The sequence below is a fragment of the Branchiostoma floridae genome, chromosome 5, assembly GCF_000003815.2.
Source record: "Branchiostoma floridae strain S238N-H82 chromosome 5, Bfl_VNyyK, whole genome shotgun sequence".
Taxonomy (NCBI): domain Eukaryota; kingdom Metazoa; phylum Chordata; class Leptocardii; order Amphioxiformes; family Branchiostomatidae; genus Branchiostoma; species Branchiostoma floridae.
The window spans coordinates 24,301,297-24,317,548 of record NC_049983.1 but is presented as its reverse complement, the minus strand read 5'-3'; the positions used below and the strand labels follow the sequence as shown (position 1 = coordinate 24,317,548).

The window sequence follows — 16,252 nt, the reverse complement described above, 5'->3', positions numbered from 1 at the left end:
ATACGAGCCGTGTCAACAGATTTAGCACGTACAAATGCTATTAAAGCCCATACCCATCCGGCCTTCTGACGTTAGAGCTTTTAAGCCACTTATGAAGTTTACCAGGCAATCTGCTGCGCCTACTCTCAATCATGCATATTCTAGGGACGGTTCAGAACAAAAAATCTTGATAAACTCCCTTCGAGTTAGTCCCTCTGCTCCAACGTTACCTAAAGGCTCAACAAGTGATAAAGTGCGCAAGCCCAATATCCAAGCAGATCTACCAAATGCAAGACAGTATCCAAACGGCTAAACACTACCCAAGTCGTCATGGATACTATCTTATCCCCGGCACATCTACTTGGAGATTACACGGGCCATCTATTTTCGACTAAGAGCGTGAGGAAAGCAATGGGTTCGATCTAGTAAATCGTGAGAACTTTTGTCCTATGTGTTTGTTCTTTGTTTTACATACAATCTTCACAAATTTGCCAATACTTACTTAATAATGAAAAAATAACTATTATAATATGGAAAGTAAAAATATGTGCATATGTGTTGCTAGGAGGAAACCTTAAACACAAACTGTGGATGAAGAATAGAGTGAATGATGACGGTTGCTAGGAGGAAATATACTACTACTTGTCATCCTCAATGAAATTCCTAATTCAAAGCATTTGTCTAATAAAAGCACAAATACAGTCAAAATAATCGTTATGTATGTATGTATGTACTCCCACTATTCATAGACCTTTGCAGCTTATAGGTGATATCGGTTCAAGACTAGTAGAACTATAAGCTAATATAATAACACAAAGACAAAGTATTGTTAATCCGAATAATGTAATAGAAATGCTTAACAAGTGCTGTACAACATATCAAAACTAATGGCAGAAAAAACAAAGGTGCTATCTTTTAACTGAACTCCTCAGTAAATATAGGTCATAACATCTCAATGAACTACCTAGCAAACTTCACAACTAACCTTTAAAGCTATCTAACATTTGACCTACGATAGCTAAAAAATATTACCTATAAAACTATTCAACCTTTAACCTATAACAGAACTATTTAAACTAGAACAAATACCTACATCAAAATGACCTACAAAACCAGGAATCAACATGCTTCGGCGTAGCTTTATTGACGAATGTTCGCTAGACAGTACAGGAAATCAATTGATGCTACTAGAACTTCCTTGTGATCTAACCAAAAAAGATATAAAGCTATTCAACCTCTAACTATTATAATAATACTGTCTAACATATAACAAATACGCTTTATAAAAATGACCTACAAATCAACATGCTGTAAAATAAAAGATACCAAAACTAATAACATATAAACAAAATAAAGTTGCTATCAAAAATGCAACTTGGTTACTGCTGCATGCTAGTGGACTCAGAAACATATTGCTTATTACTTCTAACAGAACTACTTTAAAGAAACCAACCCAAAATATATAACGCTAAAATATATTTGAAATGTTAAAACTTTTCTAGATCAACTCTCCCTCCTTTTTCTGTTCAAGAATTGAGATACATTGTGCAATGTTTGCGTCAACTACAATAGCATTCAGTCTACAATGAATACAGATATAGCTAAGATAACACATATTTGTAAAAAAAGGTGATGTAGTCAAAAAAATGAAAAGCAAAGAAAAAGGACATGTTTATGAACTTGTTGTCACTTGATGCTTTTGGTTACATCCCTACACTAGTGAGACTCTCCTGCACTAATCATGCTATCTTTACACCGATAGTTCTCACATTGTGTATCAAAGGACCTTGTGAAATAACTTGTTATGCCAAAGGCGTCACTTTTGTTGGATTTCTCTCCTGTGGGTTTTCATGTGCCTCTTCAGATTACCGAGCTGATTAAACTGCCTGCTGCACTCCTCACATGTGTAAAATTTCTCCCCAGTGTGAGACCGCACATGTTGCTTCAGATGATCCAGACGCCTGAACTGCCTGCTGCACTCCTCACACTTGTAAGGTTTCTCCCTTGTGTGAGTCCGCATGTGTCTCTTCAGATCGCCCAGCTGACTAAACTGCCTGCTGCACTCCTCACACCTGTAGGGTTTTTCTGCTGTGTGAGTTCGCATGTGTCTCTTCAGACTGCCTATCTCACTGAACTGCTTGCTGCACTCCTCACACCTGTAGGGTTTTTCTCCTGTGTGAGTCTTAATGTGTTTCTTCAGATTACCTAGCACACTGAACTGCCTGCTGCACTCCTCACACCTGTAGGGTTTCTCACCTGTATGAGTATAGATGTGGTTCTTCAAATTGCAAAGCTCGCTGAACTGCCTGCCACAATTTCCACACTGGTATGGTTTCTCACCTGTGTGAGTCTGCATATGCCTCTGCAGATTATACAGCGTACTGAACTGCCTGCTGCACTCCTCACACTTGTACGGTTTCTCACCGGTGTGAGTCCGTCGGTGTCCTCTAAGATGATGTGGTGTACTGAACTGCCTGCTGCACTCCTCACATCGGTAGGGTTTCTCTCCTGTGTGAGCCCGCATGTGTCTCTTCAGGTGACACAGAATGCCGAACTGCTTGCTGCACTTTTCACACTTGTAAGGTTTTTCGCCTGTGTGAGTCTGCATGTGAGACTTAAGAGTATTCTGACGACTAAACTGCTTGCTGCACTCCTCACACCTGTAGGGTTTCTCACCTGTGTGAGTCCGCATGTGGGCCTTAAGATGACCCAACTGACTGAACTGCCTGCTGCACTCCTCACATCTGTAAGGTTTCTCCCCTGTGTGAGTCCGTATGTGTCTCTTCAGATCACTTAGCTTACTGAACTTCCTGCTACACTCCTCACACCTGTACGTCCTCACACCGTTGACTCGCCCGCTGAACTCCTCACACCTTTCTCCTTGCCAGGTGAGAACACTGTTGGCAGAACCCCCTGCTGCTCCTCTCCTGACGTCATCCACACTTTGTACGCTGTCTGTTGTCGCCATGTCACAAATATCTGGATGACCGTCTACAAAATCGAGACAAACAAATTTTAAATCGTGGGGAAACACGTTAAGTATTGACACTCTAACATGTCAGAATCTGGTTGTAGAGAAATGCTCACTTTCAGTAAAACAAGTCACAACACTGATACCACTGAGAGAGAAACCACACAAAGGCTGTAATATCTTTTACTTCTATCCACTCAAAACAAATTCCCTGGCGTCGCCTCTGAAGGAAGCCACCAGATTGTGCCTGGCGAGAGCAGTTCGCACCATGGCGCGGGAGGTGGTGAAAATGTGTTCTCCAGGCAGAGGGGAAGCGAGCACAATATCTCCTGGCTAATCAAAATAAATAAAGATAAATGAAATGAGCCAGTAAAAATCCTGACCATTATCATCTGCGAGACACAACCTCTGCTTGGAGAATAGTAAAAATGGTCTCTTAGCGGTCTTCCACCTAATAAAAACAGCAAGTACATTACGCAGACTCTCCCACCTTGTCTTGAAAAAAAAGTTTTCTGAATGAATTTGACGTAGGCGACATCTATTGTTCACAAGCATAACAACAAGACTAACAACAAAGGAGTGTGAGTTTGCGCGCTAGATGCCACGTAGTTATAATGCAAAACAAAGGACTGGTGCATGTTTCAAATTCTTGCTGATTTCTAAGCAGAATGTTTTGCCTTTTTGAGTTTTTCATGTCATGGGGACTCTTCGAGAACAACACTGCAAAGGTTAGTGAACCGTCCCTATCATGGTTACGGTTAGTGAACCGTCCCGTTGCTTTCACACGCCCCTGTCTGGCCGCACGGCCGGGAGAAGGAATCCAGATGTGGAAAAAATCTAGGCGCGAAGTTCTGGTGCCGGGGCGCACACAGGGGTTTCAGTATACAAAGGCACAGCGAGAACAGATAAACTAGGTCCCTGCCGATACCAGAATCAGTGTCCCTTCATACCAGTGGATTTCAGATACGGTACTAAGGAATTCAACACTGCGTTGTGATGAAATGGCCAACTTCTGCACAGAAAACAAATCACGATCCACTAACCCCCTGCCTACCCTCACGATCTGTTTATGTTCTTTACTCCACGTCTAGAGCGTCTTTAGCTTCCGATCATCACATTTTGAGAGCTAAGCATACAACAGTACGATCCAGCAACTGATATGATTTTTTTCATTATCCTAACTACATGTACAACACGCCGTTACACTGATACAGTTTGGCCTGAATGCATGGGCCAGACTACAATAGGCTGAATATCCCAGCCAAACGAAAAGGCACGCCGACACACATCATAATTTGTTTTGTCAACTCAACAAACCCTCGAACACCGATGCATGCTAGCTTTTCTTACCTGAAACTTTGTTGATTCACAGTCGCCTGTTAAATCCCTGCAAAATGAAGGCGGAACTCCTTTTCCAGAGACGAAAAACGGCTCAAAATACACCAAGGAAACTTGACGAGGCACCAAACCTGTAAACCTGCAGACAGGAAGTCGCAATGCGCTGACCCTGAAGTACATGCAAGATGGAGGTCAAATTTTACCTGATTGCCCAACAAATGTACACGAGCCTCCGTTTAACTTTAACTTATTCGTTGACGGCAGCACGTGTTGACTGCAGCACGTGTTATTAATACTAAATTGATATGTGATGACTTCTGTCACTAACTTAACTACCGGCGTACCAAAAACCAAAATATTTACGAAAAGGGGGGTATAAGGTATACAAATAATCAAAGGATAAGTTGATATTCTCTTCCACAGACTTGTCCGTTATTGTTGCACTTCTTAACGATTATCTTTAACATTATAACACGATGACGTAAATGATGATTCTCTGTAGATCAACTGTAGTTTAATATATATCTCTCCTGCTTTCACCGTCTCAAATATGAACTTTTGATAACATTCAAACATACAAGCTATGTCAGCAGATCATTTAACACATACAGACGCTATGAAATCCCAAATTCTTCCGGCCTTCTGACGACAGCTTTTAATCCACTTATGAAGTTGACAGGGCAATTTACTTTGCCTTTTCTCAATCATGCTTATACTAGGGACGGTTCAGAAATGATCTTGTAGAGGGGTGTGACAAAGTCCCTTTGAGTTAATGTTTCAGTTGCTCTGTTCTTATTTTCCGCCATTTATAAATCTTACACCCAAACACAACGTTTCAGTTCCGTTCTACCCACATCGTCATTTTACCTTTACTTAATTCAGAGAAAGTCGCATAATTTACGCAACCATTCAAGGGACTGTGGATCTTACAGTGCACACGTACCTACAAGAAAACACGATATTTAAAACGTTTCTTCAATATAACTTTATATACGAATGTTTTACTGGACAGTACAGAAAATCTTATACACAAAGACTACAAATAATCCCACTTTTCTTAGACATTTGCGGCATGTTGATCAGGTCGTTTCATACAACATAACAACATTGCCCCAAACAATGTAATGACACATTACAAAACAGGTGCTGAACAACTTATCATAACATGCAAGACAAAATAAAAAGTGTTATCAACTGCATTCTTTTGGTGAACTTCTCAGTAAAATAGATGTTATAAATATCTAAGTTAACTACCTTGCATACTTCAAAAGTCTAATATATAACCTATGATAACAAGAACTACCTTAAGAACCAAACAAAATAATCTGTAAAACTATTCAACCTTTAACATATATCAAAGAATATTTGATCTGTAACAAAACCAGTTAAGAAATCAACATGCTGTAAACTTTTTTTTCTTTGAAAACAGCAACATTCTAGCTGGATTTCTCATCTTTCAGCTGACTGGGTAAGAGATTTACACCACCTTTGTGGCCATTTATTCTTGTCTTTCCAACGGTTTTGTACATTAATACTAGAACTGTAACGTGTAGTGTAAGCTAAAAAAATATCAATACTACAACTACAGTCAACGCATTCAATAGAGTAGAAATGCAAATCGGAAGCAGTGCTGAACAAGACAGCAAAGCTAATGGCAAAAATTTGTTATCAACTGCTGCCTGTTAGTGAACTTTTTAGAAACATATTATTACTTCTAACAGAACTACTTTGTAAACCAACAAAAGTATATAAAGGTAAAATATGAGGAATCAAGATGCTAATCCGTATGTTTCTAAATCAACTCTCTCCGCTTTTTGTTAAAAAAATACATACCAGGCTGCGTGCACTATTTTTCTTCAACTATACCATTCATTCTACAATGAACAAAGATAGCTAGGATGCCACATACTTGTAACTGAGGAGATGAAAAAATGCAAAGAAAAAGAAAAAAAGCATGATCAACTTGTCATCACTTGATGGTCTTCTGCCTTCTGGTTTACTACATAAACTGGTAAATCCTTCGCACATGATATCCTGCTTACTCAACTTACATCAATACAGTTTTCACCTTGTGCACCAGAGAACTTTATAAAAAATGGCCGTGTTAAACAGTTTGTCCAAGGGGTCACTTCTGGTGGGTTTGTTTCCGGTGGGCTTTCATGTGTACCTTCATATTACTCAGCTGACTGAACTGCCTGCTGCACTCCTCACACCTGTAGGGTTTCTCCCCTGTATGAGTCCGCATATGAGTCTTCAGATCACTCAGCTGACTGAACTGCTTACTACACTCCTCACACTTGTAGGGTTTCTCCCCTGTGTGAGTCCGCATGTGTCTCTTCAGATTACTCAGCTGACTGAACTGCCTGCTGCATTCTTCACACCTGTAGGGCTTCTCCCCTGTATGAGTCAGCTTGTGCTCATTTAAATTACCTAGCCAACTAAACTTCTTGCTGCACTCCTCACACTTGTATGGTTTCTCCCCTGTATGAGTCTGCTTGTACTCCTTCAGATTCCCTAGCTGACTGAACCGCCTGCTACACTCCTCACATCTGTAAGGCTTCTCCCCTGTGTGAGTCCGCATGTGTCTATTCAGACTGCCAAGCTCATTGAATTGCCTGCTGCACTCCTCACACTTGTAGGGTTTCTCACCTGTGTGAGTCCGCATGTGTGACTTCAGATGACCCAGCTGACTGAACTGGCTGCTACACTCCTCACACTTGTAGGGTTTCTCCCCTGTGTGAGTCCGCATGTGTCTCTTCAGATTACTCAGCTGACTGAACTGCCTGCTGCACTCCTCACACCTGTACACCCTCACACCTTTGCCTCGCTCGCTGGACCCTTTCCCGAACTCCTCACGTCTGTCCCTTTGGCAGGTGAGAACACTGTTAGCAGAACCCCCTGCTGCTCCTCTCATGACGTCATCCACACCTTGTGCGCTGTCTTTTGTCGCCATGTCAAAAATATCAGGAGCAATGTCTGTAAAAATTAGACAAACGGATTTGAGATCGTGGGGAAACAAGTGAAGCATTGAGACTGTTACTTGTTAGTTGTCAGTATCCGGTATAGAGATTTGCTCATTTTCAGTGAAACAATTCACAACACTGGTACCGATGGGAAACCTCCCGAAAACAAATTCCCTGCCGCCGCCTGGGAAAGAAGCCGCCAGATGGTTATTTGCCAAGCAGAGGTTACGCTTTGGTTCTTTCGAGCCATCAAGAAAACAGTAAAAAATAGAAAGCTTGATAAAAGCGCTTAACAAACATTTAAAAACAGCTGGAGTCTAACCTCTGCTTGGAGAGTACCAGAAAAAAAGATTGTGCCCTGTCGAGAGCAATTCATAGTCTCCAAGCAGACCCTACGGAGGGACTTAGTATAGCGGCACCAGGTGCCCGTTTGACTCCCTTTGGCCGGCTATACTCCCTTGCCAGCTGCCAGCTTTGATACTATTTCTAAGGCACCGTAGGGTCTGCTTAGAGACGAAGCAATTCACACCATGGCGCGGGAGTTGCGGGAAAATGTTTTATCCAAAGAGGGGAAGCGACTTCAAGCGAGCAATTAAATATCCAGATCTAGACCGCTACCATCTCACAGCTACAGAGATGTTAGCGCTCTGGATTCAACCTCTGCTTGGAGACTAGTTTAAATTGTGTTTTCGTGGTCTCAAACCTTGTGTTTAAAAAGAAAATTGTTTTGTTTAAATGAGACTAACGCGTGCGACATCATTTGTTTGCAAAGCGTAACAATGAGACAAAAACAACAACAAAAGAGTGTGAGTTTTGACACTAGACGTCACCCTATTCTCGTAGTTTAATACAGTGCACTGGTGAATCTCTAAAATTCTTTCTGATTTCTCTGCAAAACGTTTTGATAGAGGCTAGCTTCGTGTCATGGGGGCTCTTCGACAGTACCTATGCAATAGTTAGTGAACCGTCCCGTGGTTTTCACACGTCCCTGTCTGGACGCACAGCGGGATAGAATCCAGATGTGGAAATTTCGACGCGAAGTTCTGGTGCCGGGGCGCACGCAGGGGTTTACAGTATACATAGGGAAAGCGAGAACAGATCAACTGGGTCCCCGCCAATTTTAGAATCAGTGGCCCTTGATAACCGTAGTATATGGTGATATACGGTATTTAGAATTCAACACGGCGTTGCGATAAAATAGCCAACTTTTGAATAGAATACTCAGCATGATCTACTAACCCCCTGCCGACCCTCACGATCTGTTTTCTACTCCCCTTCGCAAGCTTTCCACCATCCACTTTCCACCATCAAACTTTGAGAGCTAAACATGCAACAGCACGATCCAGCATCTGATATAATTTTCTAAACCTAACTACGATACGCCGCTACACTTAAATAAACAGTTTGGCCTGAATGCATGGGCCAGACTACAAATTCGAATTCTAGGCTGAATATCTCAGCCAAACAAAAAGCCACGCCGACACACATTCAACGCAACAAAGGGTCAACAAACCCTCGAACACCGATGCATGCTATCTTTTCTTACCTGGAACTTAGTCGATTCAAAGTCGCCTGTTGAATCACTGCAAAATGACTGCGGAACTCCTTTTCCAGAGACGAAAAACGGTTCAAGAGCACAGGAAGACTCGCGATTACAGTAAACAAACCGTGCTCCCGCAGACAGGAAGTCGCAATGCGCTGACCCGGAAGTATATGCTGGAGGAGGTCAGATTCCTTTACCTGGTTATCCAACAAATGTACATAAGCCTCCGTTTAACTTTAATTCATTCGTTGAAGGAAGTACGTGTTGATTGTTCTTTAATTCTAAATTAGTGATTACTTTTGTCTCCAATTGATCTACCAAGTACATATGGCAAAAAACAAATGCCAATCAGTTACGAAAACTGAGGTATAAGATATGAAACCAATCCCTGGATAAGTTTATATTTTGATTTAGCTCTTTGATATTCAATCCCGCTGAAGTGTCCGTTGTTGTTGCTCTAACAGCCCTCGTATCATTGTCATTTTACACGGTGATATAAATGATGGATCAACTAATTCTTGCCCCTGTAGATCAAATATACTTCAGCTTCAAATATGAACTTTGCTTTATAGGGACGGTTCAGAAAGGATGTTGTAGAGGGGTGTGACAAAATTTCATTTCCGTTCTACCCATATCGCCATTCAAGCTTAACTTAAATAAGGGGCTGTGGGTCTTACAGTGAACACATACCTGCAAGAAAACACAATATACAAAACTTTTCTTCAACATAGCTTTATTGAAGAATATTGTGCAGGGTGCAGTGTACAGGGAATCACATGATGCTACGTTTGCACGGAATTCACTACAGATAGACCTTTAGGGGTTATTGGTCACTTCGTTTCAACTAGACTTGTGCTAGTAGAATAATAGCTAATAGAACAACAACAAAGTTAACAAAGCAATGAATTATGTAATAGAAATGATTAACAAAAATACAAAACTGTGAAACATGTCATAATATGAAATATACTATCAACTGCTGTCTAGATCTATTAATGAACTCTTCAGTGAACTACAATGCAAACTTCACAAACTATCCTATAAAGATAAACTTTTAACCTATGCTAACAAGGACTACGTTGTGAACTAAACAAAATAATCTCTAAAACAATTCAACCTTAAACCTATAATAAAGATTGATATTTAACGGTTATAATAAAGGATTGTTTATTTATGTTTTGATCAAAGAAGGTTGCTGATCCGACCACACACGGACCCACCAGGGTCAGCTTAATTAGCTACAGGCAGGCGGGACAATCCGGGGCTCATTCCCGGACCGCCCTTCAACGCGTGCGGACGCGAAACCTATTCTCTCTCCAAGCGCGATGGCCGACTTCGATTTTGCAGAATGGTCCCAGGCAGCGAAGCTGACCCCAGCTACGGTCAAGGCCTTGGCCAAGGCCGAACTTGCGGAGAAAGAAGCCCTTCTGTGTGTTACTACCGACATGCTGCAAATACTGGATCTCTCTGTTGGCCAGTACGCCCTGCTATGCAGGGCAACCACTAAACTGCAAGCGGCGGCCGGGGCAGCGAAGCCCGCCAAGACCAAGGCGACGGTCACCCTGGATGACCTGAAAGCGGACAAGGAGCTGTCCGACCTCCTGTCCCAGGTGGAAGGAATCGACGGTCTCCTGACGGACGGCGCAGCGGCAGCTCAGCAGACCGGTGACGACCAGGCGTCTTTTTACCTGCACAACAGCGCCCCAAGGCAAGGTGAGAAACCCCTACTTATACCGGAGTTCGTGGACTCCTTTACCCAGCCTGAGAACGACCACGAGATTGCACGCGACGGTCAGACGTCCATCATACTGCGGACCAGCCGCTCCCGCCCAAAGCTGGAGTCGATCAAAATCCCCGCGTGGTCGGCTGCCAATGCTAAGATCATGGCCGCGCTTATCCGCGCCGGAAAAATCTCCAACAAGCAGGACATCGAGGACTACCTCGCATACACGGTGAAAGTGTCCGAGTTGTTCGAGGTGTACGACGTACCGTCTGTCATGTTGTACGACAACCAGTACAGGATCCTACAGAACCGTAACGGTTTTCGCTGGGGAAGGGATTCCGAGCACCTACACTCCCGCTTTCTGCGGATCCGGATGGTGCCCACGTCGACCAGCAGCGCAAGACCACAACATCCCGCGCGAAAACTTCAGACGGCCAGGAGATCTGCCTGAACTTTCAGAACCCCGGAGGATGCAGGCGACCGGCAGGCACATGTCAATATGCCCACGTGTGCATTACACCGGGTTGCGGCGAGCCACACCCACAGTGCGAACACGCCAGGAAGACCACTAAATAGCAACTCACGGACAGTCCATTAAACCTGGCAACATGGGAAACAGAACTGCGAAACGACAAGGACCAAGATTTCCTCTTAGACGGACTGTCAAATGGCTTCAAAATTCTACCGGCAACCAGCGACATCACCCAAGTAGAGTGCGACAACTACAAATCTGCTACAGACCCAGCTCATCGCGGTAAAGTGGAAGCACAACTTAAGGAAGAGATGCGGAAAGGGAATTATGAACTGAGTCGAACAAAACCAGCCATAGTCAGTGCTCTCGGCGCCATACCGAAAAAGGGCTCTGACGATATAAGACTGATCCATGACTGCAGCCGACCTGAAGGCTTTGCCCTGAACGACTACGCCTAGGCGGAGCGCTTCAGCTACCAGACACTAGACGACGCAGTAAAAATAAGAAATATCCTATATCAAAATGACCTACAAAACCAATAATTGTGAATCAACATGAGGCAGACTTTTTCTTTTCTTTTCAAATGAACATTCTCGCTGGATCTGTCATCTTTCAGCTGACTCGGTAAAATAAGCTTTGCATCATTTTTGTGGCCAATTAGTCTTGTTAAGTCGAACGTTTTTGTAGGTTAACAAAGAACGGTCATCTAATTCATCAATACTACAATAATGTACAGTCAACACAAACAATACAATAGAAATGCAAATCAAAAGAAGTGCTGTATTATATAGCAAAACAAAGGCGAGTAAATGAAAGAAATTTGCTCTTAACTGTTGCCTGTAATTGACCTCCTCAAAAACATTGGTTACTACTACAAACATAACTACATATTCTAAAGCAACCAAAAGTATATAAAGCTAAAAAATGAGAAAGCATCTTCTCTAAATCAATTCAACTCCTGCACAAGAGGACCTTATGAGAAAAAAAAAACTGGTCTTGCTAAACAGTTTGTCGAAGGCATCACTACAGCTTGGTTTGTTTCCTGTGGGTTTTCATGTGCACCTTCAGATTACTCAGTTTACTGAACTGCCTGCTGCACTCCTCACATCTGTACGGTTTCTCACCTGTGTGAGTGCGCATGTGAGACTTCAGATCGCCCAGCCGACTGAACTGCCTGCTGCACTCCTCACACTTGAACGGTTTCTCCCCTGTGTGAGTCCGCATGTGAGACTTCAGATTACTAAGCTGCCCGAACTGCTTGCTGCATTCCTCACACCTGTAAGGTTTTTCACCTGTGTGAGTTCGCATATGTACGTTAAGATGACCCAGCGTACGGAACTGCCTGCTGCACTCCTCACACTTGTAGGGTTTCTCCCCTGTGTGAGTCCGCATGTGTCTATGCAGATCACTCAGCTCACTGAACTGCCTGCTACACTCCTCACACCTGTACAGTTTCTCCCCTGTGTGAGTCCGCATGTGAGTCTTCAGATCATCCAGCCGACTGAACTGCCTGCTGCACTCCTCACATCTGTAGGGTTTCTCCCCTGTGTGAGTCCGCATGTGTCTCTTCAGATTACCCAGCGTACTGAACTGCATGCCGCACTCCTCACATCTGTAGGGTTTCTCTCCAGTGTGGGTCCGAATGTGTTCCTTTAGATGACTAGGCATATTGAACTGCCTGCTGCACTCTTCACACTTGTAGGGTTTCTCACCTGTGTGAGTGCGCATGTGAGTTTTCAGATTACTAAGCTCGACGAACTGCTTGCTGCACTCCTCACATGTGAAGGGTTTTTCTCCTGTGTGAGTGCGCATGTGAGACTTCAGATGACCGAGCTCATTGAACTGCTTGCTGCACTTCTCACACTTGTACGGTTTCTCCCCTGTGTGAGTCCGTATATGTTTCTTTAGATTTTCCCGCCGACTAAACTGCCTGCTACACTCTTCACACCTGTAGGGTTTCTCACCTGTGTGAGTCCGCATGTGAGTCTTTAGACGACATAGATGCTTGAACTGCTTGCTGCACTCCTCACACCTGTAAACCCTCACACCTTTGTCTCGCCCGCTGGACTCTTCCCCGAACTCCTCACGTCTCTCTCCTTGCCAGGTGAGAACACTGTTGGCAGAACCCCCTGCTGCTCCTCTCCTGACGTCATCCACACCTTGTGTGCTGTCTGTTGTCGCCATGTCAAATATAACTGGATCAATGTCTGTAAAAATGAAGAAAAAAACAAACATTAAATACGTGGGGAAACGTGTGTTGTAATTTGGTACCCCAGTATAGAGTGTGTAGAGAAATTACTATTTCAGTAAACCGATTCACAACATTGAAACCGCTGTGAAACCATAAAAAGACTGAGAAATAGTGGTCTGTCTCCCTAGCCTCCTATACAGGCTTCAAAAATGATAGCGTATTTTTTTCATGAGTGCTGATTTGCAGTTTCTAACATGGGCCGGTCAGGTTCTCGAATGCCGGGAAATTAAATCGTGCAAAAATTCGCAACTCCGTAATGGAAGGCTAGCATCGTGAGGTGCTTCGACAGCTTTTTCATATCATCAGAGCAACCCTACAACAGTTAGTGAACCGTCCCGTGGTTTTCACACGGCCCTGTCTGGCCGCACGGCGGGATGGAATCCAGATGAGGAGAAAAGTTTTGGTGCCTGGGCGCATCCAGGGGTTTACAGTATACGTATAGACAGCTGGAAGATCAACAAACTCCATGCCAATACCAGGATTAGCGTTCCTTGGTAACAGTTGACTTCAGATATGGTACATAGGAATTCCACACTGCGTTGGGTTTAGATCTCCAACTTTTACATGAACACTCAGCACACTCTACTAACCCCCTGCCGACCCTCACGATTTGTTTACGTTTTCTACTCCCCGTCGTCAGCTTATAACCTTCGTAATTTTGAGAGATTTAGACATACAGCAGTACGATCCAGCATCTGATATAATACCATATCCTAACTCCGATACGCCGCTACACAGAAATAAACAGTTGGGCCTGAATGCATAAGCTCATTTAAGTCACACAACAATCGGCTGAATATCACAGACAAATGTCGTAAACTAGTTTTGTCAACTCAACAAACTCTCCAACACCGATGTATACTAACGTTTCTTACCTGTAACTTAGTCGATACACAGTCGCCTGCTGAATCACTGCACAAAGAGGTCGGAACTCTTTGTCCAGAGACGAAAAGACCACAAAAAGACTCGAGGATGCACGAAACCAACGTCCTTGACGAAACAAACCGTATTCCTGCTGACAGGAAGTCGCAATGTGGTGACCCGGATGTAAATCTCAGATAGAGGTCAACTGCTTTTACCTGATTACCCCAGAAATGTACATGAGCCTCCGATGATTACTGAGTGATCAGATACCATAACACTTTCTCGTAGTATCCAAGTAGACCCTACGGTACCTTAGAGATATTATCAAAGCTGCCAAAGGAATAAAGTATAGCCGGCCAAAGGGAGTCAAACCGGCCAAAGGGAGTCAAACGGGCACCGGCTATATTCCTTTGCCGGCTTTGATACTATCTCTAAGGCACTGCTTGGAGACTAACTTTATCGAGCAGTCCAGCTCCATTGAAGGCAGCACATGTTGTACATGTATTTACATCTCAGTGTTTACATACCTCATCCCATCCAAGCCATATAGACACAGCATTTGGAAAATACGTAACCCTCATTTTTTATTTAAAAAGTAAAGAGGTATGTGTTCCTATCCATGAACCCTCACCGACCAATGACTTTATATCTTATATAACGTCCTTGTACCGACCACTGGTGCATATAAGTGAACTAAGTGACGTAATTCACAGGCCTAATCTCCAAGTAGATATATTGTAAAAAATGCTGTAAAAAGTATCCAAGTGGCTTAACAGTATCCAACCCACCAGACAGACAAACTCGCCTGGGATACTGTTTTACCCCCGGTACATCTGCTTGCAGATTACAGACATCATTAAATTTTGACTTGGAGCCTTAGGAAAGCAAGATACAAGTATGTTGATATCTTTTATTTATAGTTTTATATTTTTTAAACACACACAGACTCCTAGCTTTACTATGATTATATGATAATATAAAGACCATAATAATATGGAACATTATTTTTATGTGCATGTGTTTTGCGAAGGGGAAATATAATTATAAGCTTTCTGAAATTCCTACTTCAAAGCAGTCTGGTGGAAATACAAATCCTGACAATTTACACCTTTGGGCTTATTGGTCATGTCGTTTCAACCGCTTAGTGGATTAATTAGTAGAGCTAGTCTTAGCTAATACTGATAGAACAGAAATTGGTGATTGACGATTAACCAAGCAAATTTAATACAAATACAAAACAAAACAAGTACTGTACAATGTAAACAAACTAACGGCAGATTAATACAGTAGAAAAGATGTTAAGGACTACTGTTTTAGTGAACTTCTTAGTAAAATAGTCGTTATTCTCAAAGAATAACATTGTTAACTCAACAATATACTCTACAAAACTAGGAGATTAGTGAAAGTGTCAGCATCATTATAGAAACAACGACAAAGCATGGTTAACCCAAACAATACAATAGAAAAAAGGCAAAACAAAACAACAGGTGCTGTACAAGATATCAAAAGTAATGGAAGACAAACCAAGAAAACCTGCTATCTGTTAGTCAACTCATCAGAAACATGTAAGTTACTATTTCTAACCGAACTACTTTGAAAACCAACCAAAATAACCCATAAAAACTATAGTAATGTTTCAACAAGCAGAAAACTTTTTAAATAATCAACATTCTTGCTATATCTCCCGTCTTTCTGTTGAAGAAAAAAGATACAGATAAGGCTGTGTGCACTTTTTTAAACCCTGTCATTCATTCTACAATGAATAGGGATACAATGAAGATTTCTCTTACAGCTGAATGGAGGGGCAAAAGGAAAAAAAGAAATTAACTTTACAAACTCACAATCACATGAAGGCCTTTTGATTAACTTTTGATTAACTACTTACCCCTGCTAGCACTAGTTGTATCACCCTTATATCAATATAGCTCTCATAATGTGCGTCAGATACTGTCAAAGTCGAATCCTAGTAATTCCTAGATAGTTAACGGGGTTCCGATACCAGCTCCCACCCCACCCCACCCCCTCCCCAACATGGGGATATGGGAGCCCGGTTAACTAACAAGTATAACACTTAGGCTATGTCAAATGAGCTGGTTGTAAATAACTTGTGACAAACAACAAGCTACTCCAGTTGTGCCCGAGATGATT

The 16,252-nt window shown here is 42.5% G+C and overlaps 1 protein-coding gene across 1 annotated transcript; it reads right to left on the bottom strand.

Moving 5' to 3' along the window:
* Window positions 1-6,509: 6,509 nt before the first annotated feature.
* Window positions 6,510-13,192, bottom strand: LOC118416337 (zinc finger protein 845-like; the record flags this gene model as incomplete). The annotated part of the gene is made up of 3 exons (XM_035821427.1): window positions 12,014-13,192; window positions 10,784-10,941; window positions 6,510-7,264 (listed from the first exon to the last, which is right to left on the bottom strand). Coding segments are annotated over exons 1-3 (2,073 nt in total), but the record flags the coding sequence as incomplete, so codon positions are not given.
* Window positions 13,193-16,252: the final 3,060 nt, after the last annotated feature.